General features: G+C 34.4%; 1 protein-coding gene across 3 annotated transcripts in view; it reads right to left on the bottom strand.

Moving 5' to 3' along the window:
- Karybeta3 (karyopherin beta 3) overlaps positions 1–25279 on the bottom strand; it is a 196376-nt gene that overhangs the window by 19012 nt on the left and 152085 nt on the right. For all 3 annotated transcript variants that reach the window (XM_085809207.1, XM_085809206.1, XM_085809205.1), the window contains 3 exons: positions 20019–20093; positions 9682–9826; positions 589–814 (listed from right to left, as the gene is read on the bottom strand). In XM_085809207.1, the coding sequence (XP_085665333.1) occupies positions 589–814; positions 9682–9826; positions 20019–20093 (446 nt within the window). The remainder of the gene's footprint in view (positions 1–588; positions 815–9681; positions 9827–20018; positions 20094–25279) is intronic.

The following is a 25279-nucleotide window of genomic DNA, read 5'->3' as shown; positions in this document are numbered from 1 at the left end:
GCTGTTTTAAAGATATGAAATACCTTGGGGGGGTTTGGGCAGAGGATACAACTTAATTTTATTTTGAGATAAGAAATATTCCTCACATATGGCACAAAACCTCTTTTTCTAAGTCGCATTCAAATCTATTTTATTTATGAAAACTTCACATAAAGAATACTTTTAAAAACAACTCATATCCTAATAGTCCCCCCCCCCAAAAAAGGGACTGCAAATAAAATTATGAAATTAGAAGATTACCTTAAAATTGCTTTATTTATATTCAATTATTGGAAATTGAAAATTCCATGACTAAGCTTTAAGAAGTATCAGGAAACTGAAATCACGTTAAGAGCATATTTCTGCAAATGCCATTTTGAGGCATGACAAGTAAACAAACATGCAGAAATAGAATATTATTAAGGTAGGTATTACATTATCTGTAGCTACCAAACTTGAAATATAAGAAAAACCCCATTCAAAATTTCAACATAAAAAATTATTCATTTTTAAAAAATGTATTAACTATATCAAAAATTACTATAAACTGTCATAAAGTTATGCAAGTTTAAATAGTAAGAAACCAGCATCAAAGCACTATGTACTCACGTTTCAAGAAGGGTACAGAAGAAATTATACACATATTTTGCTTCTTCTTCATCTTCCCAAATTGGTAACCATGTAACCCAAACAGGAATCAATTCTTCCATATTTAAAGATGTAATATTACTAAGAAATTTTGTTACGGCTGATATTGCATTTTCTGTTGCTCTGATATTCTCTTCAGATCGAGAATCAGGATCATTTATCATCTGGACTAAAAGAGGAATGCTCTCTGTTGGAAAAATAAGAAAAAACCTTCTACATTATAACAAAAATAAGATTATCCTACAAATATACATTCGTGTTATGCAAAAAAGATATTTAAAATTTAATCCTTTTTTTTTTATTTAATCAGACTATGGTTTAATGGCATAAGGCCCTAATAATGACATACTCTAAATAAAAGATTGCATGTATGCATATGCTCAGGTTTAACCATACATCAACATACGCAGGATCTCGAAGAAATTTTGGTGGAATTTTGTAAGGTTTCTGTTAAGTACATAGTTTATGAAGAGGATTTAAAATGCTTTTAACTCAAGAGATTCAAAAAGACTTTTAAGTGCAATGAACACAGCCTTATTGTGGAAAAGCCCAAATTCTATATGATTACACTGGAGATTCTCATCATAAGGTCGCCAATGGTATGAATTATGGAGTGAGAAGATTTTTGGCTTTCTTTTTTCAACTAGTATCAACTTTAATGTGCACAAGAGAATGCTACATATATTTTTCCCCCAACAATACAGAACAGCATTGTACTCTGTGAGTGATTCCTTTACAAAGCTGCCGTTAACAAGAAGGGGAGGGGATGTGCAAAAATTTTATTAGAATTTTTGGCCATTCTCAAATTCTTTTTACCCATAAGCCACTGTGAACAATGACATCACAAACATAAATCAAACTGGCTGACATTGATCTAATGCTGTTTACTACTGCGACAATGGCTACCAGAACTTTCATAATTGGTTTCCAAAAAAGTTACGCTTTATTTATACTACTATTATCAGCTCTTGTGCACGCACTGCTTGTGAATGACAGTACAGCGTGGTGCTGCATCTTCAAAATTTGAATTAAATTTAATATTGAAATGAAATTTCAAGCATATTTTTGAACTAATGAAAAATCTGAGAATTTTATTGTTTGCACCACTGGATAGAGGACTGGATAATTATTCAACTTTTAACACGATTTTTTAAAGTTATTTTTGGACAAACTTCTGAAAAATCGCTTTTTAGATTTTTAACATCCATTATTTAAACAAATCACATCTAAAAATGTACTGGTTACAAAATTTTGAAAGATTACAGAACAAATATTTTGCATCCTTTTTGTTAAAAAAAATGATAAAAGATATTAGTTAGGCAATTTTTAACATTTTAAAAAAAAATATACAATGAAGCAGAAGTATTTGTTTTTCTTGTGCATCATTTAGAACAATCAGTTATAACCTTATTACACCACACTAGTTTTTGGGCCTTAAGTATAAATTCCTCCAAAATTCTACTTATTTAGACTTCCATGACTACATAACATGTGTAAGATATATTAGCAGGAATTGTACATTATAAAGAGGAAAAAACTTTTTACTTTTCTTTAGTGTGACAAATTTCCTATAAATAAATATCCCTGCCCATTTTCATAGTGTTTAAAAAATCATTGATAATAATTATTAACACGGTTACAAATGCACTGATTTTTTTTGTTTCTTGCTCTGGGATGGCATGCGTACTCATGTATTACTTCATCTGGTGGCACTGCCTTTCTGTTTCCCCACAAACATTCTAATATAACATCTGCACTTGACTGTTGAGTGTACTGTTCAAAACCATCAGTGCAAAGTGCTGCCAGACACACTGTTATATCATCAAAATATTATATACCCATACCAGTTCATATTGAACCATCAAGTAACAGTTTTCAATCTCCACCAGCCTCTATTCGCTGTTACAACTTTATGTTGACCAGTTGTACAAAACTTATGCCGGTTGTTCATCATAACCACATATTTTTACAGTAGAAAGGTGGTTGTCATTTTTCCATTTTATTTTTTGTCCATATAAATAATAGACAACATGGATATGGAAATAAGTGATTCATCAGATGAATCAGTAAATAGAAGGATAAAAAATAAAACACCAGGAATATTAGTTGAACAAACACATAAATACGCTGAACATATAAATTCAGGTCCAGCAGCCTGCTATGAGAGGCGAAATCAATAGTTTGTTGGTATACTGCTGATCATGGGTGTAGTGCAACTACCAGATATTAAACTATACTGGTATGGAAAAGACCATGTATACGAACACGCATATAATAATAAAAACATGAAAAGTGATCGCTTCTTAACCTAAACTGAAATTTTTACATTTTTCGGGCAGCACAACAGCTAAAATCTGAAAATCAATTGAATCAAATTAGAAATATAGCTGAAATTGTTACTACTTTCAAAACAGCCTGGAAGAAACATCATTATTGATGAAAGCATAATTCCATGGAGAGCACGTCTTAATCTTTGCCACTGCATTCCAGGCATGTGCCATATGTATAATATATAAACTGCGTCTTCCAGAAAGTTACATTTATATGGGAAAGAATACAACCCCAATTCAAAAAACATACTCCTATTATGTGATTAGGAAATGGATTATTATTTGAGGGATGTGTATTATTAACACGTAGTTATTACATGAGTGTCCCTTTGGCTGAAGATCCTTTGGAAGGGATTTATTCGTTGGGCAGGAGCAACAAAAAACCAGTTTGTATATTAACTGCTTGCAATAATCACACATGTATGACTCCTCAAGGGGGGGGGGTAAACTGAAGGCTGATGCTTTTTTTTATAACAAAAAAACAAGGGTGTTGATTTGTCTAACTGACATCCTTCTATAGTTGTTTGTGGAACACGGTTAAATGGTACCGAAAAATTATATTATTAATACGTGGGATATACCTGATAAATATATGGTACATAAATTGCACATGGAGAAGTAAGAATATTAATATTTCATAATTTAGGAGCAAATTTTTGATCAGCTTTTAAACAATGTCCATGGCATGAACAAATGCATACTGACAATACTTTCAAATAAAGTTTCCCATTGTTTTTCAAATTTAATTTTATAAACAGCCTGGAAGAAAGTCAAGAAAAAGATGTTAGGAATATTACAAACAATTACACACATTTATAAAGATGGAGATTATGCCATATTTTTATAATCAAATTATTGATAGTTGAATTTATAATATTATCTTTAGTTAAGTTTATTATACCGAATTGTAGTTAATTTAACTCCTACTTTTTTCAATTAATACATGTTAAATTTATAGTATTTAAATTTTCAACCATATACCAATTTTTTCCAGGTCTCCCCATGCCATTTAAGTGCGAGCCACTGGTCGAACATGCTGGTGTGAACATGTTAACCTTTTGACAACAGGATGACCATTATAGTGGCCATAGAGTCCCATGTTTGAAAACACGGGGTTGTCCACTTTAGTTGCCTATCTTCCCCCCCCCATTTCCAGGCAGAAACAAAATGAATTTCAAATGTCAAATTTGACGTTCCTCGGATTTAAACCACTTATCTCTTTCAAAGGTCTTTGTTTTAAGGAATCAGTTTTCCCCTTTTCATTCTGGTAGCTGTAGAATTCGCGATAACCGAGTTCGTAAATTGTAAACAGAGCCTTGCATTGCTTTAGAATATTGCATATTTTCATAAGTTTTCTAGGAATTATTTTGACTTCTTTCTAGTGATATGCCGAAAAGGGAAAGAGGGCTGACTGAAGAAGAAATACGAAAACTTCTTCAAGAGCTGGATGATGAAATATATACACATATCTATGTTTATATATGTATGCATAAATCTACACACACATACATACATATAAATGCATATGTGTGCCTGTGTGTGTACATGTGTGTATATACTTTATTCCCATTTAAAGGTATGCATGCTTTCTGTACATATCTGCACTTACACCATATTATATAAATGCAGACATACATACTAGATGGATATGTAGGTATATGTTTTCATAAACAAATATAAATTTCCACATACTTGTATACAGGTACAAGCAGTTCTTACATTTTTATCAATTCTGTCTGTTTTTATTTCGATATATATCTGTTTATGCTGAAGTGACCTTCACACACAGAAGTTTACTGTGATGGTACTGTTATTCAAACAAATCACAAGAACATAAATTTCATGTCAAAGAAACAAAAATAGCCTTACAACTTCAGTCTGAAATCTGGAAATTGTAAATAATCTAAAACTAGTCAATCAGCTTGAAAGCTTTTGCCTTTGTAGGAGAGAGGAATTTCTTCATTGTGTTTCTCACTGAAGCTCATCTCTAGCCATTAGATTCCAGATGTACTGATGGCACACTTCAAAAGGTACTGAAGTATCAGTGGTCTCAATTTCACGGTCAAATGGTTTTGAAGATAATTAAGACAGTTTTGAAGATGTTCACAGACTGGATTAGAATAGCATTTGTGAAATGTCACTGTCAGTTGAGCTCCAAGAATACAAACAGGATGTTAAAGCTCTTAAATAATATACAACACATGCTCTCCACCTGAATATCTGAACCTTGATTTTTTAAATGAATAATGCCTTTGCAATCTATTAATTTGACATATATCTCAGTAATTTCAAGGACAAATTCCCGGCCACTCAGTTATGAAAAAATTTTCATAACACAGCATAATGACCGAGATGTTAATGAAACCAATGAATAGCGGCCAAATTTTCAAAAGAAAAGGGTAAAAAAGTCATTCAACAGTGTCAGTATAGAATTCGCATGACCTGACAATGAAGTTTTTTGGATAACTGCAAGTAAAGATACTCACTAATATATCATAGAATTTCAATTTTACCATATAAAATATGGCGCCAATGTTGATGCCAAAGCTGACAGTCTTGAGTTGAAAAGAACTGAATTAGACAATAGAGGAAATAGAAAAACTCGCATGCGACGATTTCACACAAGAGCGATTTTTGCTGACCAGGCACCTGAAATTATCTGGAAATTTCTCCTAATGTCCTTACTTTTGCCACGCAGTTTTTCAGACACTATGCATAACAATTTTCCTTTCAATTTGAAAAAAATCTTTGCACTAAGAAGCTATCTAAATTTTGATACCCGAGTGAACACGTTCCCTTAGTGAGGCTTAAAATTTTTAATTTTAGAATAAAAAAATTTAATTTAGTATAAAAAGACAAATGGAATTGATGTTTTGAATTATGGGTTTGCATACTAAATACAGAGTTGCCACTCAAACAGGAGAATGAAATTCCCCGACTTTTCGAGGTGGGATTTAAGAAAATTCCAGCCTAACTGCATAGGCTGTGCTGAGAGGTAAATTAATTATGGTACCACTTGAAAACAAAAAAATTTGCCAATTACATATAACTTACATAAAATAGATATATATAATAAAATTCCCAAAGCATTACTATTATAAGTATAACAGTTGTTTTCTCCATTGAAGACCGAGATTAGAATCTGCCCAATCTGGATTAAACGATAGAAATATATTTAATGCTATTTTATATTTATTTAGAAGCACAAATAAGCAAAAAATATTCGCATTAAATTTCGCGATAGTATGTCATCATACTGCTAGAATTAGTTTCAGGATTATGCCAGAAAAAATTGCCTGAAATTTGGAAGTATTATTAACTAATAATAAATAAATATAGAGGGAAGAAGCCACAATAAGTGGTATGAATTACATTAAAATAAAGTTAATTACTTAAAAATTTAATTACAATAATCAATATATACGGTGAATATATAAATGATTAGCCTAGATGACTGATTACTTTCTTTTTTTAAAAAATTTTACTGCAAAGTGACAAATAAGGCATTTATTAACAAGATTCAAAAGAAGATTTAAAAGATTATACATTAAAATCCTAAAATACACTAAGGGTCTCGGAATGAATTCAAAAATTGCCGCCAACATCAAAATGACCCGCTTAACTGCTCATCATAATCTCGCCAAATCCCGTGTGTACCGTATACTAGAATTACACCGATTTTGTTTTACACAAAGAATATGTATTATTAGGAAGAAAAATTTTGCAACAGGAGTGTCCCAACGTAGAGGGAAGCAGCTGCAGATGTCCGAAATATCTATTGCCAAAGCTCAAAGACGGCGTCAAAGTTCTAAAGTCACATTTATCAAGAGTTCACAAAACGAACATCGTTCTTAATTTCTTTAAACTTTAAAGAAAAAGAAAATATTTTTTTCCACAAGTACATTAATTAATCGATTAGCTTTGATGGGTGGGGAATTGTTCATAAACAGTCAGATTTGTTCATAAACAAATCTGACTGAACATCAAAATTAATTACCAATGCAAAATACCGCAAACGTTATTGCACAATACGTGCGGCATAATTCTCCCATATGTGATATTACGCAATCGGAATCAACACCTGCCGGTATTCGGAGAAAGAAGAACTAAATAAAGGAAACAAAGATTTACTAATCTGGGGTGTTTCTGATTCTAATTTTCAACAGACTGTATTAAATTTCCGGAATACAATCAATCTTCACTTGGGTTGGGTAGACCGCAAAAACTTAGTCCTATTCAATCCAGATTGGACAGTGACAAAAAAAAGTCCGCTGCTTCAATATTAGAGATTTTGCGGAGAAACTCCTAACCTCAGTACTGTATAATGTATTGGCAAAGAAAATGAAATTATTTTGACTATTCGATTACTTTCCTTTTATTTAAGCCATTCCGAATATTATTCCTTAGAAAGCTAATCTGTGTAAAAACACACCCATTTTTGTAAGTTTATCTATACTTCAGCAATTACTGCAATTATATTATTATAAATATTCATACATATGCTCCTAATATAAGCATAACGATCATAATAAACATGAATACGAACTGACCATGCGAAATAAGAATGCAAATTATTAAAATCTTGATAGAAATTTAAACGTGTGTAGTATTTGGGTGGGAGGAAAATAATACCGAATGTATCGGAATTTTCTGCGTTTTCGCAATTCTTTGCCCAATTGAACGATGTGCACCTGTCTGTACTCTCGTGCACAGCATAGGTTACGTTAATGCAAACGAAGGGGGGAAGCAATTTTCGGGAGTATGATTCACCATCTGACGTTGCATATAAGGAAGAAGTTGTTTATTTAGTCCCATAATCCGGACCTACAAACTTTCTTCGCATGTGTCAACGCATAATGCGTTCTCGCATGCGCATATGCGTTTATGCATGCACGTAATACTTTTACGCATGCGCATAATGTGTTTATGCATGCGTATTTAATGTATAACGGATGGACGGTATAAGCTAAGCTAAAATTATCTATTTCAGTTAATGTTGCGGATTGCGTTGTTCCTTTAATCTTCGAACTGGATCTGGCTTATTATTTTTTGCAGACTGTTAGAGCAATTTTATAAAAGTAAGCTTGAACTTTCGATTATGTCAAATAGAATTTCCGATGCTGGAGCTGCCAAAGGATCTATAAAGCGAAAGTATGTTTCGATGTCCATGAAACAAAAAGTGGAATTGCTGCAAAAAATGGATAAAAGCATATCCTTTGTTTCTCTAACAATTCCAAAATCTGTTTATCAATTTCACGCTGCTCTGCGGTAAAGGGGGGGGGGAACGTCGCGGCGCGTAATGAACAGGAAGTTGATCTGTCAGCACTATCCTTATCTTTTCATATTTTTAATTTTACAATTTCTGCATGCCATCTTACCAGATTTAAACTGATGATCTATAATCCGGAAAAATCGATAATCCGGAATCGTCGAAGTCCCGACGAGTCCGGATTAAAGACTTTTGACTGTATACTGGAATTTTACAAGTCACTATTTTATTGAATTAAAGATATGCTGCTATTAAAAATCGAAGATATCTGCTTGAAGCTTCCACCCACTTGGCGTTGCTAATTCTTTACATTATTAATTTCCCTTTTATTGTCATCTTGAGTACTTCTCTCACCTTTACAAATTTTACTGTTCTCCGTGTCTACTGCGCGAATGAATTCTTTGTCACTCAAAATTTTGAAACTTGGTCCTTTGTTTTCTTAGTTTACCATTTCTGAAGTTCTAATTCATCTTGGACAATGTATTCGCACCTTTTTGATCCATTTTGAACATGTATAAGAATTAATCATCATTTGTATCTGGGTATTAGTGTTGTTTTCATCTTTTTTAAAAAATTTTATCAGAAGACAGAAACAAAAAATTACTTCAGACTTGCAAGTGATTTCATTTCTTTGTGTAATTAGTTGCATCTTAATTATGAGTTGGATGCTATAAAAACTGATTTAATATGAGTCATGGTACTTTCAAGCATCTAGAATTCGAACTTGATAAGGATGAAAACAAAAGTTTTTAGGATTCTGATAACAATGATGATGTTAATTCTATTAAGTCAGGATCACCTCTTGTAAATAATTTAGTAGAACAAAAACTTATGATCCCTAGTAAAATTTCATGACATTATAGAAACTGTTTCAGAATTTAATGAAGCTGATATGTATCCTATTGAATTGTTCATTTGTGATCTAGTCGAAACTTTCAAATTTTTTCGGTTATCTGAATTACAAAAGATTGTGTTTACTAAAAATTGCTTATAGGTTCTGGTAAAGTATTTATTCGGTCTTTGAAAGGTATGCCATGGGACCAGTTAAAAGAAAATCTTTTATCTGAATTTGGTTCTAAAATAACTTCATAATTTGTAACAAACACATTTAAAAGCTGGTGAATCCCTTTCTGAGTACTTAATTGCAATGCGAGAAATAGTCGGTCACAGTTTTGTTGATGATTAATCCTTTATTGATTGTGTAATTAATGGAAAAGCCAATTGATGGCCAAGTAGCAACAAAATTGCTTTGAATGGATGTAGAACTATTTCTGAATTTAAAAAAAATTTTAAATTTATGAGAAAGTTTGCACTCCAGATACAAAGCCTAAAGTATAATCTAGAAAGCAAACAATGAAGCAATAAACAGTTCCTGAATATATAAATCAGCACATCACATACTTAATCAATTTACTCAAGGCACTTTTTTTTCATGTAAAAACTGAGACTTCTTACCAGAACAAAATTTAGCATAATCAGGACCACCAAACTGTGCAAGAACACCAATGGCATATGCAGCAGTCTGTCTAACATCAGGACTTTCATCGTTTAAAGCTAATAATATTGGTTGTAAGAAATACTGTTGATATCTAGAACACAACTAAAAGAATTAAAATAAAAATAAGAAATTAATGACACCTAGAACTTGCAAAACATAAAGTACACTAACATCAACACACAACATGATACAAAGAAATTATTGCACTCAAATATGTAAAAAATACAAGTACCACTCCTGGTTTATTTTCATTTTTTAGATTTCACTCTCATAAATTTGCAAGAATGAAAACATACAAACAATGGTTAATTCCACAATAGGAAACTTGGAAGCAAGAATTTTATCAATTTACAGAACAGATTACAAAACAAATTGTTAATAATGTCATTATAAAATGTACGATGCTATTTTTTAAAGGATTTGAAAAAGAAAAAAAAAAAAAAAAAACTATGGATTTAATATGAAAATCCACTTTAATTGCAGATATTTACACAGGGTTCATAGCCACATATTAGTTAAAATAATAAGCACCTATAAGCACTTTTCAAGCACATTTTAATAAAAAAAAAAAAATAAGCACATGTCTAATTACATTATACACAACTGCATAACCTTAAAAGAATAATTAGACCCTTAATTTAAAATATGAGAAATTCAGTATTTATTAAGAGAGAATGAGCATTACTCAGCCATGGAAAACAATTACATTCCTTTTTTTTAATTTTCAATTTACAGAAATGGTTTGCAATGAGAGAAAAATAATCATGCAGAACTAAACTATATTACAAGATTTAATGATGAAATTTCAGTTAAAAATAGAGAAAATAAATAACAATAAGCCACATTTATTATATTCGCTTGGCACCTAAAAATAGTGAGTGTTTCCATTAACAGATATTGCAAACAAAGTAATTTAAGTAAAAATAAGTAAAAAAAAAAGGAACTTTTCTGAAATCAGAAGACTGGAAATTGCTTCATGCAGTCATCCTTTAACAATAAAAGCTTAACTAACCAGCATACTCGGAATTTCCCGAATACCTGAAAATTCCGGATAGTGCAGCGTAACTGGTAAAAGTGGAAGGAGGTAGATTGTAGCCGTTTTTTGGATTTCTCAGCTAAATAATGCTTTTGATATTTCGATATGTCATCATTTAAAAAATAGCCCAATGGAACTGAAAAATAATCTGCAAGTACAGTAAAACTCTTTTAACTCTGCGAAATATTGCAAATGTCATTGTGCAATACCTGCACCTTAATTCTCCACATGATATTACGCAATCGGAATCAACAACTGCCAGTATTCAGAGAATACTTAAATAAAGGAAAACGTCCCTTTGCTTCGTACGGTTTTCACAGTCATGCGCCAATGTGGTATATTTATCATTAAGGAGGACACGTCACGGTCATACTTGCCAACCTATGACACTCAAAAATCAGGAGATTTTTCACAATGTTAAAAGGACTTTTAACTTTAAATAGAAACTAATTCTTAAATGCAAGCAACACAAAAATACCTTACACATAAAAAACATTTTTATTACTTGCATCGTTTAAAAAAACAAAACAACAGCAAAAACACTTTAATCAGTTTTCGTACAAATGTTACTCAATTTTTTCTTCCTTTTAGACTCCTTTCAAGATAATAATAAACATCAACAATGTGTTCATTCACTTTTTCAGCTGCTAAATTTAAGAGGTGATAGGTGCACCTCATAATCTGCAAATCTGAATTTTCCTTTCTTAAGATGGCTGCAACACCAGTCTTCAAGCCTACCAATACTGATTCATTATCGGCACCAAGAGCTAAGCAATTATCCAGAGGGACTGCATTTCCTTTTAAAGTTTTAACAATTAGCTGTGCTATATTAAAGCCTGTCAAATGTCCTTCTAAAGTGGGAACAGAAAGTAAACTGCACTCAATTTCTGAAGACTCTGGATTTAAAAAAAAAAAAAAAAAAAAAAAAAACAATTGGATACAGTTTTGAATCGGTATTATTGATTCCATCCATAGAGAGGCAGAACGGAGCTGTTTTAATGCAATCAATAACTGAAGATTTATTTTTCAAATCCATTTCTTTAACAATTGCACCTGTTTTGGTCCTTGCACTTGAGTATTTCTTAGCGATTTCACTATCGGCAAACATTTTTCTAAATAAAGCTGCAGCGTGATCTGATGCATTCAGTGGCAGATTGTGCTCCAGTAAAAAGACAGAGAACAGACATTCTGCATTAATAACTTTTTGGTCCTTTGTTTCCAAAGAAAAATTTAATTTTTTGTTTTTTTCAAAACAACTCATGTTCTTGTGTACGCACATGTTTGAGAACGTTAGCCCTTCCACCATGCGAAATCGAAAAATAGCAAATTTATTACATTTCCTTGAAGAAATAATGGAAGGAAAGTTAACTGTGTACGGTTTTTGAAACGTACAGAAGTATTTCACCTTTCTCACAGACATAACAAAAGATGATAAATTCTAAAATTATTTCCTGAAGGCATGTGTACTCGCACAACTCAGGACAAAATGACCGAAATAACTAAACATCCAAATAACAGCTTGCCTTGTCCTCATTGGCTAATATATGCCACATGACACGGAGTGGAGCACGATGTTTCTGGATACGTATATGCTCTCACTCACAAAACAGAAGTTATTTAATTCGCAAGGATTTGTTTTAGATATAACCTAGAGAGAATTCAATTGCTTTCAGACGTCCAAAATCACTTTTTCTTGTTCATATAACAAAGTATTAAGCCAAATTCCATAAAAATCGTGAGAAATTTTGAGACTAAGAAAAAGTCGGGAGAAATATATTGTAAATCGGGTTTGGCGGGAGAGAAGTCGAAAATCGGGAGAGTTTGCAACTCTGCCTGACGTACTGATATTGATTAATAATGAGATTTACCAATCTCGGGTGATTTTCATTTTAATTTTGAACAGACTGCGTTAAATTTCCGGAATAGAATCATTCTTCGCTTGGGTTGATAGACCACAGAACTTTAGTCCTATTCAATCCAGATTGGAAAGTGACCAAAACAAAAAGTCAGTTGCTTGCTTTGCAGCGAACTGTAATGGTTTCAATACTCGCGATTTTGCAGAGAAAGGGGAGAACCCTCAATTTCCGTATGGTATAATGCATTGCCCCCCCCCAAAATATTTTGACTATTTGATTACTTTCACTTTATTTATGCCATTCCGAATATTATTCCTTAGAAAACTAATCTGTGTCAAAATGCACTTACCCATTTCTGAAGTTTATTTTTCTTCAGGAGTTACTGTAAATATATCAAATATATTATTATAAATATTCACACATATGCTCATAATATAAACATACCGATGATAAGAAACGCGAATGTGAACTGATCACGCAGAACGTGAATGGAAATTATTAAAAATCTTGATAGAAATTCAAACGTGTGTACTATTGGGTGGGAGCAAAAGAAAAAAAGAATGTACCGGAATTTCCTATTGCTTTCGTAATTCTTTGACCAATAGAACGTTGTGCACCTCTCTGTCCAAAGGCTATGTTAATACAAAGAAAGGGGGGAAAAGCTATTTCTGGGAGTATGATTCACCATCTGATATTTCATATAGAGTTGTTTATTTAGTTTCGGCTTTGGTACGGAAAAAAAAAAGGCACTAAAAACAAAAAAATAAGTGCTTTAGAGAAAAAGTAAGCACCTATAAGGGCTTTTATATTTTATTTTCAAATATAAACACTTGTAAGGACTCCTACAAACCCTATTACAAAATTTTGAAGCAATTATTCTCACAAAAACAATAGCTTATTTTTAACCTCTTCGAGCCGTGTAGCGAAAACGCGCGCTTATTGCTGAGGCCGGCAGTTTCTTACGCGAGCGTCTCTCCAGGGCCGGGGGCTTTTTTGCTACTAAACCTAAATCATGAAATTTCCGAAGTATCAACGCATTTTTTAATAATGCTCTATAGAGTATTTAAACGGCTTATGCTTTATAGATATTTTTATATATATACTTTAATTACCTTATTTCTTGTTTAAATGCATATTTTACACATTTTATTTTAATTACTCACCATTTTATGAATTTTAACATTATACATCTGAAAACTAAATATATTACTTAAAATTCTCTTTTCGTATGAAAAATTTGAAAACAGGGATCTACACACAGTCCTACGTTACATTCCTTGCACTCGTAATAACTCATTTGCCGTTTTGGAGGGAATGTGAACAAACGAAGCATCGTCGTCTCATTTTCTTATCAGTCTCTTCCGAACAAAGTTTTGGAAAATGTCTTTCAGTTAATCTTTCAGAATATCAGAATCAATATCTGAAATATTTTGCATCATTTCTGCTATTTCATGCTCTGTTAAACATTTTCGACGCTTCGACATTGCAACGGTAAAAACAAAGAATTCACGTCTAGCAAGATCTAATTATTTTCTAAAAACTGAACTGCAAACCGAAATACCCAACGCTTTAGAGCAAATAAAACTTCTCTACTTACAGTAAACAACTACCACGTGCGAATAAAATGCGATTTAAAGAGACATCATAAATCACGCCATTCGGAAACATTTATTTCCCCGTTTGTTTATATAATCAAAAACACGTGTATGCGAGTCATTCTTCTCTCATTTCGAGTAGAAGGTCTAATGTACATGTATCTGAAACCATATGGACATACAGTGCCATCTTGTGGCAGAAATTATAGTTTGAAAAACGTTCCAAAGTACTGGCACAAATACGTGACAGTCGGTAGAGAACGGAACAATCCTCTGGCACGCCTGCGTGTCGGCCGGTAGATAAGTGTGTTCGTTGCTGGCAGGATACCTATAAATTGCAACAAAAGTTATAAATCAAGTCTACTGGGAATTTTAACATGTCAACCAGCTTTAGTAACAAAATCTGGGACTCTGGGTGATGAATCATCATTTTCACTGGAATCTGAATCATTAACTGCAAACCGTAGAGGCACTTTCATCCCTTCGAGCATCTTGGGCAATGAATGGTAACTTTTTCAAACTGTTGACTTCTATTGGATAAAGTCTCTGGAATGGTCTCAACTCCTCTCCATCAACTGTTCTCACTCTTGCAACTCTTGAGTGCCCATCTGCTCCAGAAATGACTTCAATGACGATTTCTAAAGGCTAGTTGGTACGCTTGCCAACAGTTTCTTAGGAGAACGACCTACCCAACTCTTAAAGATTCTTCCCGGCTCTTATCTTTATGAAGCAACATTCCTAAATACTCATTCCAAAACCTTATTCTTAAATCATGCCTTAATTTTCGTATAAAACACAATCTTATATTTAGGCTTTTACTGTCGATTTCGTCTAAATCAGTTGTTTTACTGCTAGGAATACTTTAAGAAACAAGGGGGAGTTAATAACTTCAGACCTTCTGAATTGTCTTCAATATATGTAAGTGGCTTAGAGTTTATTGTAGCTTCGCAGTCACATAGAATAGTTTCTAACTCTTCATAGTGAAGACTTTTCCTGCCCAAAATTCTTCTTAGCATCTCTTTCAACATTCTAACCATGCGCTCCCACCATCCTCCCCACCAGGCAGGCGGCTGTTGGAGGGTTAATATTCCATTTGATTTTCCTAGTGGAAAACAACATGATCTCTCAATCTAAAATTTTTAGAGTATTTTGCTTGAACCAATGAAGTTTGTACCGTTGTCAGTGTAGAATACATTTACTCTACCACTTCGAGCAAAGAATCTTCTTAAAGCCATAATAAAACTTATATAATAATAATAGACAGGGAATTGACTAATTAAGATAGACAGCCCTATAAATGGCACGGGTAAAAAGTGCAACCCAAGTCTTTTCGCCAGAACGCAAATACAAAGGGCCTGCGAGATCAATCCCTGAAACTTCACAAAATGCAGCAGCCTTTATTCTGTTCTTAGGAAGAGGTGCAAAAGCTGCTTCTGTAGGTTTGGCTTAGAATCTTTTACATGAAATACAAATAAAGCTAACTTTTTTGGTTAATCTATTTGTTTCTATTGAATGAAATAATCCAGTAATCTTCTCTTAAATTGGCAATCAGAGTTTTTCTGCATGTTGTAGTTTACAATGCCCCTTACCAGTCGATCAATAATCTCATGGCTTCTGGGCAAAATTATGGGGCACTTCAAATTTTCCTCTTCATCTCCCAAGAGAAGCTTTGTTCCGAGTCAAACAGTAACATTTTCGTCTCTGAATGTTTGCATGTTCTTCAGGATTTTCATTTTTCTTCCGGCAAAAGTTTCCTGCTGAATTAATTTTAGTAAACAGTTTTCCGCTAATTGCACTTCTTCATAAGTCAGCTCAATTTTCTTAAGTTTTTCTTTTCGTTAGCAGCTTTTAATGAAACGAAGTATCCAGGCAAACATTCTAAGAATCATCGTATATTTCAACAAATAAAGTAAATTGTCAATGAAGTTAACTAATCCAGCTCCACATTACTGATTATCATTTTTCTCTCTTCCAATCCAACCAAATTTTCCTCAATGACTGGTTTTTCACTTAATGGCCAAAATTCTTGTGACTTTTGTAACCATTCTCGACCTTCCCACCATTTTCTTTTCAATAAATTCTTAGCATCACAACCTCTTGAAGGCAAATCTGCTGGATTCATATGCTCTGGAACAAAATGCCAGTCATTTGGCTTAGTATTCGGTTCTTATTCCTGTGACTCTGCTTCCTCAAAGCATATTCCAAGAACTCTCTCTTTTGATCCAGGCAACAGTTGAAGCAGTCCAAAAATACCAAAAATTCAATTCCAGTCCGTCTACGACTTGACCATATAATCTTGATTAGATCAAAGCTCCCAAGAGTTCCAATCTAAGAATTGTAATCTCTTTCCTTTGTCAAGTGCCACCTTTGACTTACTCGCTACTAACTTGACTGAAATCTTCTCATTAAATTCAGAACATAAGAAAATACAAGCAGCATAAGAAACTTCAATGGCATCACAGAAATAATCTACTTATTCGGCAATTATTTAAATGTATCTGATATATCTATTGGAAGTACACGTCCCAATTAACTTTCCTCTTCCAAATGTCTGAAGCAATACTTTAGATATCAATGAAACGGGACATGTTATTCCAATAGGGTCAAATAATCTTTGGACAGCCGAGAACACGACTCTTTTAGTAAACCCCTTTTCTGGAATTTCAACCATACTGGTGCAAAAAAGTTCATCAGTTTCAGTGTTGCAAGAGAGACCTACAATTGAAATGAATCTGTCATGTGTCTCTTCTACAATTTTTCTAGAAGTAACCCAGCCTCGTAGTTCGAATTGTGCTGAAGAGATCAGCTCCTTAGCTACAGAAAAATTTTCTGCCTCTTCTTTAGTTTCTAAACTTGTAATACAGTTGTCCACATAAAAAGATTCTTTGAGTCGGAGGAAGCTGTTTGCTTCCTTTCATCCGAAGCATTCTCTTGATAGTAAGCTATAGTTGCTTCTAGTAAAAATGTACTAAAAGAAGCACCAAATACCCTTCTAGAATGTTGGAGAGTGATTAGTTCTTCTCGTCTTGATAAACCCTTCCACCACAGAAAGTTAAAATATTCCCTATCCTCTGGATTCAGACTGATTTGTAAAAATGCTGTTTTTTGATGTCTGATGGCCAATTGCATTGTTCCGAAATTGCATTATCAATTCGGGTGCCAATTCTAATAAATTTGGCTTTTTTTCTAAACAATTAGCCAAGGAATTTCCTTTGGAATCTTTCATTGACACATTTAAAACCCGACAAATTTTTGTTGTTGTTACACCAGTTTTTATCACAGGATGATGTGATAAATAGCATCCTTTTTTCTCGACGTTATCAACAATTTCAATAATTCCATCCTGAACCCACTCATTAAAAATACATCGTCAAAGTTTCTTAAATGCCCAGATCTAATGAGATTTTTGGTAGTTGACATTAACTGTTTAGTGGCTAATTCTGGACATCCACTTTTCCATGGCAAACATACTTCACATCTTTTGTCTTCATTTAATACTTTTAAGGAAAAAAAAATCTACCATTTCTTTCTTCGGTTACCTGCATTGACTTTATTTCTGCAGGATATCTTATACCGATGACATCTAGGCTCCACAATTCTGTCAAATCTAAATTATTAGCATATACAATACTCACCAAAGATTTTGAGTAGTCTTTATGTTTATCTTGAAGCGTCCATCCAAGTTTTGTTTTAATAGATAGATACCAAATTATTAACAATGGGCTCAATTCTCCCCGTTACTAATGCGCCAAGTTAATCTGCTCCTATTAATAAACCTATTTCAGGCACATATTCTTCTGTATCACTTAAACGTATTTTTTCTTTTTCAAAATTGGATAAATATCCAGGATCCTCTACACATGGAATTGCACCACATATCTTCTTTTCAGCCCAAACTAAAATACTGTACTTGAAATTTGAACACAAGCTTTGTAATGTAATACTGTAGACATTGTGGGACTCTTGTTTAGTTTCACTGCCCCTCCAAAAGTCTATGACTCATCATTTCTTGATCTAAAGGTTTCAATCCTAGTTTCTGTGCAACATCTTTTCGTAAGAAAGATCTCTGAGCACCAGTATTAAATAATTCGTGAACAATTCCGGAAATGTCATCATTGATGATTTTCACCAATACAGTTAACAACAATGTTAACAATTTTTTGGTGACAAAAGAACCTGTGCATCCAATTCAGACTGTCTTGTTTTTATTGATTTATATTTGGACATATGCTATGGTGTTTTTTCTTGCATATAATACACTTTAAATAAGCTTTGCAGACCTTAGAAGTGTGTCCTGGTTTCAAACAGACGAAACAAGACCCCTTTTTCTTCCATGTTTCCTTTTTTGGCTCCAGTGACATCATTCTTAAAGCATTCTGAGGTATTATGAAACGACTTGTTACAAAATAAACAATGCTTGGCATTTTTCTCAGCTCTTTGCTTTTTATTAGATACAATGCAAGCTGCAGTGGGAATTTTTTTCTTTCCTTTTAAATTTTTCAAATTCTTTATCATTCGCAAACCCTGATCAAGTTGTAACCACTCTTCACTTTCGACTTCCAAACGAAGAAATAAGTTTCCCAGCATTGTCATCTTGTCTTTATTTTCTAGATGGTTATGTGTGCGTTCCCACTCCTTGATAAGAACTTCTGGCATAGCTGATTCCACTAAAGGATATAACATTGCTCCATATTTTTCAGACGTTACCCCTAGAGTCTCTAATGGTTGCAACTGAGTCTTCAATTTATCATAAAGAACCTGCAAAGTAAAATTTTCGCCACTCCTCGCTTGCATTAAAACTAGATTTAAAAGTTCATGAATATAAATTTGAATTGATAGTTTATCTTTAGCAAAACGAGAATAGTTTTCGCCAAATAGTGGAAAACTTGCAACTAAATCTCTGGCCGATGAACCTTCTTCAGTTGCTTGTAAAAGATACCGAAATTTGTCATCTGCATCAATACTATAATCATCATGATTTTTTTTTTTTTTAAATTATCCCTAGAATCCTAGCCAGTTCTTAATATTACCATCAAAATGTTTCAATTCTAACTTAGGATGACGGAAATTTCGCTTAGTTTCACTGGTTGAGAGCATTAACCTTTTCCCGTGGGCTGTAGGGTGTAATTTCGAATGTATTTTGGCCATTTAGTCACTTATTTTAACTGAAAGGAACAGAAAAACAAATCGACAGGGTATTGCACTTCCTAATCCATATTAAGGAGTAAATTTTAAATCTCCATAGTTTACTGAAATTTCTTGAGACACATTTAAAGTAGTGAACGTGTGGGACATATATGTCCCAGCCCCCGGGAAAAGGTTAAACTTTTGTTTCATTAGCAACCCACTGATTTCGATAGCTCTCCGTTAAATCTATTCTTAGAATAGATTCATTAAAGATTTCTATTTTTAGCCACATTAATTTTTTGATCGAATTGAAAAATCTCAGTTTTATCATTAAAAATATTAAATACAGACATCAAATCAATCTTACTTACTGCTTTATCTTTTAGAACAGTTTCCACTTCTTTCAAAGAAGTTGTGAAATATTTACATAATTGTGTTCTTTCCCGTTTTAAATTATCCATAGTCCTGTTGCACGGATGCCAGTATTTTAAAGGATTCGAAAATAACTATGGATTTATTGTGGAAAAACACTTTAATTGCAGATATTTACGAAATTTTGAAGCAGTTATTCTTACAAACATGATAGAGCTTATTTTTAAAACATAAAACTTAAACAGAGTTGAGTTGTAGCTGGTATTACTCAAACAATATTAACAATAATACAGTTAAATTTAACTTACAGGTCCACCGTACTCTATTACATCAGCAAATACACATAGTGACCACTGGCGATCTGGCCAAGGCCTACTTGGTTCCTAGAAGCACAAACATTTATATTAGCATACAATAGCACTAATGAATTAGAAGATCAAACTATACGCAAAAAAACCACACTCCATACTTTTAAATTACAGGGCTTTACTAGGAATTCACGTATAATATTAAAAACATTATCACTGAATCATGACTAAGATTTTAGTAACTTTTTTACAAGCTACCAATGTGCCATGCACCTTCCAGGATTAGTATATTTAAATACGACAAGGGCATAAGGGATAACTATGTAAGGGAAGAGATGCGTTTATGGAGGATTTTATGAGGGAAACAGGCTTGTATTCATGTTACTCATGGAAAAAGCCAACTGTGCAGCCAGCCCATTTAGCCCAGTCAAAGACAAACTGGTGAGAAAAAAATCATGGAAATGGTCTTAAATGCATCCTTTTAGACTTGGGTTAATGTGTGTAAAAAGTCCCTGAGGATGGGATTGATCTCGAGGAGAGGCAAGGGTTTAAAGGTCCCTTTTTTTTTCAGTTTTTCGTTACATCTCCAAAACTATCCCTCCTACAGAAAAATACTGTTATGAAATGTACAGGCGCGGTAAGATGGCTTCCCCGCAAAGCAGTTATAGGGTTGCCATAAAATGGCAAGGTAAGGCACAGTTGCCACATTTGGCGAAAAATCGCCCATTAGGCAAAATTTGGCGATATCCCATGGACAGATGGAGAACCTTCTGGAATGTATTCTTACCGATTTTGCCCAGAATGTTCTCGAACACAAGCCAAAAACTATATAAACCCTGCTGGTCCGCAGTCAGTGTGTGTGCCTCGTCTAGCGAGCTGATAGTCAGTCATTGAGCAAGTGTCTCAATGACTGACTATCAGAGTGATTTGAAGTCTAGCGCCAAGTTGGTCGTCGAGGGCATCAAGTTTTGTCTTAGACTGTGCTCAGACAAGAGTTATACTCTTGTGTATTGTCGAGCGCATCGTGTGGAGTCTCAAAAATACGTAGAGTTCCGAGAACGACCAAGCAGAGTTGGGAGCTGTACTCAGGTGCTTTGCAGTGAAGCTGTCTTCACCGTTATTGCCTGAAAGTGTGAAGGCTGTATCACTGAACGTGTCAGCGTGTTTAAACAGTTTGACAACTGTAAAAGTGATTCTGGAGCTATCTGATTAATATTGGTAAATAAAGTGTGCTTCAATACTTCATCAAGTGTCGTCGTTATTCACTCCAAATCTACGAACAACGTAAGAACTTGTGTCAGAAGAGGAAAGCGCAACAATTGGTGTCAGGAGTGGGGTTTGCGAGTGAATGCCAGTGACGCACCTGCAGAGGAAACGAAGACTTTGATGGACTTCTTAGCCGAGATAAAAGCAAAGTGAATGCCAGTGACGCACCTGCAGAGGAAACGAAGACTTTTATGGACTTCTTAGCCGAGATAAAAGCAAGACAGGAAGAGATGAAGGCCAAAATGAAAGAGATGAAAGCCGGACAGAAAGAGATAAAAGCCGAAATGAAAGCCAGACAGGAGCAGATAAAGGTTGAAATCAAAGCTGCACTAAAAGAGTTAAAGCGAGGCTGGTAGATAAAGCCCTGCAGGAAAAAATAAATGTCGGCCAAGAAAAGGCACGAGAGCAACAACAGCTGAAAGTGGAGCTTGCAGAAGAAACTCGAGCCATAAAAGAAGATGTGAAAATGATAGTAGTGGCATCTGGAGAATCCAAGGATGAAGAAATGAAATCCAGAAATGATCGATGAAATATCTAACGGGATTAGAGAAAAAGAACGAAAACATGAAGAAATAAAAGACGGGAAGATTTTGATTCTCACATGCCTGAAGTAGAGATAGCAGAAAGTGAAAATGCGACTGTCAAGTTCCTAGAAACTGATAGTGAAGTTATGAAAACGCAGTCAGCAAGTGTTGAACCATCTGAAAGTGCATGTGATGCAGAGATGGGAGAATCTGATGTGCAGTTTAAGCAGTAAGCTCCAGTATTGCAAGAAAATTCACCCACTTCGCAAACTATATGTGCATCTCATAGTACAGATATGGACTTGATTCTAAACCTGGATACTTGTGTTTGTGAAGAATCGGGTTCCGCTCACAACTCTAATGCAAACATCAGAACTGGTTTTCAGGAAATAAAGGAAAATGAGCATGTACCAATTGCTAAAAATACCGAGGTGAACTGTACACATGCTGCGAATGAATTACAAAGTATTGAACAAACTGTTTCAGATCTTCCTGTGGTTGAAAAGTCTGAAAGGACTGAATCTTCAGACTGTGATATGCAAAACAGAAATACATCTGAGAACTGCAATGGAAAAATGTTTGACCTGGGTATAATTTAATGGAAAGACTGAGACTGAAATTCATTATGAACTTTAATTTGTATCATTTAAATTTTGTATTTAATTTGCATATATAACTTGTATATAGTGTAGATATTTGTTTCTATAGTTATGTTACTTGTTTGTTTTATGTTTTGTTTGTATCGAAGTTGGCTTCTGACCAAGGGCTGTACTGCCCGGGACGTGCAGTCCTTGGGGGGGGCAGTGTTACGAAATGTACAGACGCGGTAACACCCCTTCCCCTCAAAGCAGCTTTAGGGTTGCCATAAAATGGCAAGGGAAGGCACGGTTGCCACATTTGGCGAGAAATCACTCATTTGGCAACATCCCATAGACGGATGGAGAACCTTCTGGAACATATTCTTATCGGTTTAGCCCAGAATGTTCTCAAACACAAGCCAAAAACTAATATATGAACCCTGCTGGTCTGCAGTCAGTTAGTGTGTGTGCCTCGTCTAGCGAGCTGATAGTCAGCCATTGAGCAAGTGTCTCAAAATCTAGCGCCGAGTTGGTCGAGTTTAGTCTTAGACTGTGCCGAGACGAGAGCTATACTCTTGTGTATCGTCGAGTGCATCACGTGGAGAGTCTCGACAGTACGCGGAGTTCCGAGAACAACCAAGCAGAGTTGAGAGCTATAATCGGGTGCTTTGCAGTGAAGCTGTCTCCACCGTTATTGCCTATGTTGCTGAACGTGTCATCATGTTTATAACAGTTTGACGACTGCAAAAGTGATTTTGTAGCTATCTGATTGATATTGGTAAATAAAGTATGTTTTGATACTTTATCAAGTGTCATCATTATTCGCTCCAAATCTATGAACCACGTAAGAACTGGTGTCAGAAGAAAAGAAAAACGTAACAACTGGTGTCATAAGAGGAAAGCGCTAATATACTTTATATACAAAATTTCCTACAAAAATGGTCCTATGAAATTTTGTCCTAGGACTAACCTGTTAAGAGTTACAGGGCTGGCAAAAGTAATATCAATTCAAAAATTATAGTTTATTCAGATTTAAAACTAAATTACAGTTTACAGTTGTCTTGAACATTTTATATATTATCTTGAACATTGTGTCTTAAGACTTCTATTACAATATGAGCCAGTAAGGAAATCGAATGTATTGGGTTAAACAGTTCATTATAGGATGTCAAGTGGGTCTTCAGGATCGTCCTCATATGCTGAATTATCATCTTCAACTAGAGGGCCACTACTGTATAATCATAGTATATTGAACAGCAATGAATTTCTGCCTTACAGCATCTACAGAGTGTACAACAGGTTTTGATGCAACTGCCGAATACCGGTGATAGAGCAGCATGATGCAAGGAAGGCAAGGGTTACAAGATTTCTATCTGATCTCTCATCGAACCCCAATCCATCAAAAATGACAGTGGAGCATTCACTATAGTGTTCTTTTATGCAAATCACATACTGATTAAATATCACTGAGAAGATTGATCCTATACTCCACCTAACTCGATGAAGAAGAGATCCTCCATCAATTACATTAGTGTGAAGCTTGAGATCTTGAGTAACAGGGTGAACAGGGAAATTATCGTATAATGCAGACTTCTTTGTCTTTCCCACTTTTTCTTAGATAGTGGATAATAGAGATAATGGATAAGGTCTTCTAGATCCCAGTCATTCTTCTTGGAAATAGCTACACATTGGAATATTAGAAAAGGATCAACCACCTCACCAGCCTTGTCAATTTTTATGGTACTGCTCATGGAAGCCAGTGAAGAGACTGTCTTTTTGAGTGATGAGACTCTTATTTCCCCAAACTTTGGCCCTATCATCTTTCTCATTGTAACCTTGCCTTCTTGTAGGGCTTTGTGGCAATTTACATCACAGTTAGCAACAATGCCTGTTGTGAGGAAAGCTTATGCTTGCATTTCTGAAAAGGGATGATGCTAGGGGGGGGAATGAAGATCTTTCTATCATCATCTCTTCTCTGCAGAGATGTGCGATAGTCTACATGTTGCTGATCTTAGGCAAGTTCAGGCCAGCAATGTCTTCGAAAGCAAAGCAAATTGATGTTGATGTACGTGCTGCACAAATCCAGACTCTGTTATTCATTGCCTACTTGTCGGCCCTCCATGGTCCTTCATGTTGCACATTAAAGTGAGCTCTATTGTCATATCAGATCAGTTTCGAGATCTGGGTGAATTGAAATATTTGGTGATATCTTCAAAGTTCGGGGGATATGCAATGTAAGAGAAGGCATGTTTTAAAGGTATACATTAGCACATTTTGCATGTTGCAGGTGGCCAGTTATAACCACCACAGAGCAGTTTCATCAGATCAGAGCAAAGCATAAGAAATGGTCTGAAGCCTTTGTGAATATGCATGTGACTCAGCAAGTACAGGACTCTTCAAATTTGATTTCTACACACACTATATCTATATGAATGCTTATCATATGCAAATTAAATTAATTTGGAAGCATTTTCAATGCTGGAATACGCAATTTGACTTATCATCCAAACTTCAGAAGCTCATAGCACGGCAAACATACATCCTAGGACATAAATGCACAAGACCATTTTTGTAAGAAATTTTGTCAGCTTCAGTTTCGTATATGAAGTATTTTCCTGTTGGGGTCACAGTTTCCGAGATTTAAGTAAAAAACTGAAAAAAAGGAGACCTTTAAATCATTTCCCACCACCCTTGGGGACTTTTTACACACATCAACCCAAGTCTAAAGGAAATGTTTAAGACCATTTCTAAACTCTAGGATTTTTTTCTGCCAATTGCCCTTTTTCGTCTAATTATATTGGCCTTGATTCAAACTCAATGTAAACTGAAATACCAGTATTAATATGACTTAACTACACAGCCACTCTTGGAGGGAGGGGCTAGACTATGCAAA

This window comes from Stegodyphus dumicola, chromosome X2 (assembly GCF_044657685.1).
Source record: "Stegodyphus dumicola isolate Sdum_Otavi_A_Nest chromosome X2, ASM4465768v1".
In the NCBI taxonomy this organism is placed as follows: domain Eukaryota; kingdom Metazoa; phylum Arthropoda; class Arachnida; order Araneae; family Eresidae; genus Stegodyphus; species Stegodyphus dumicola.
This window is presented reverse-complemented; position numbering and strand designations above follow the sequence as displayed.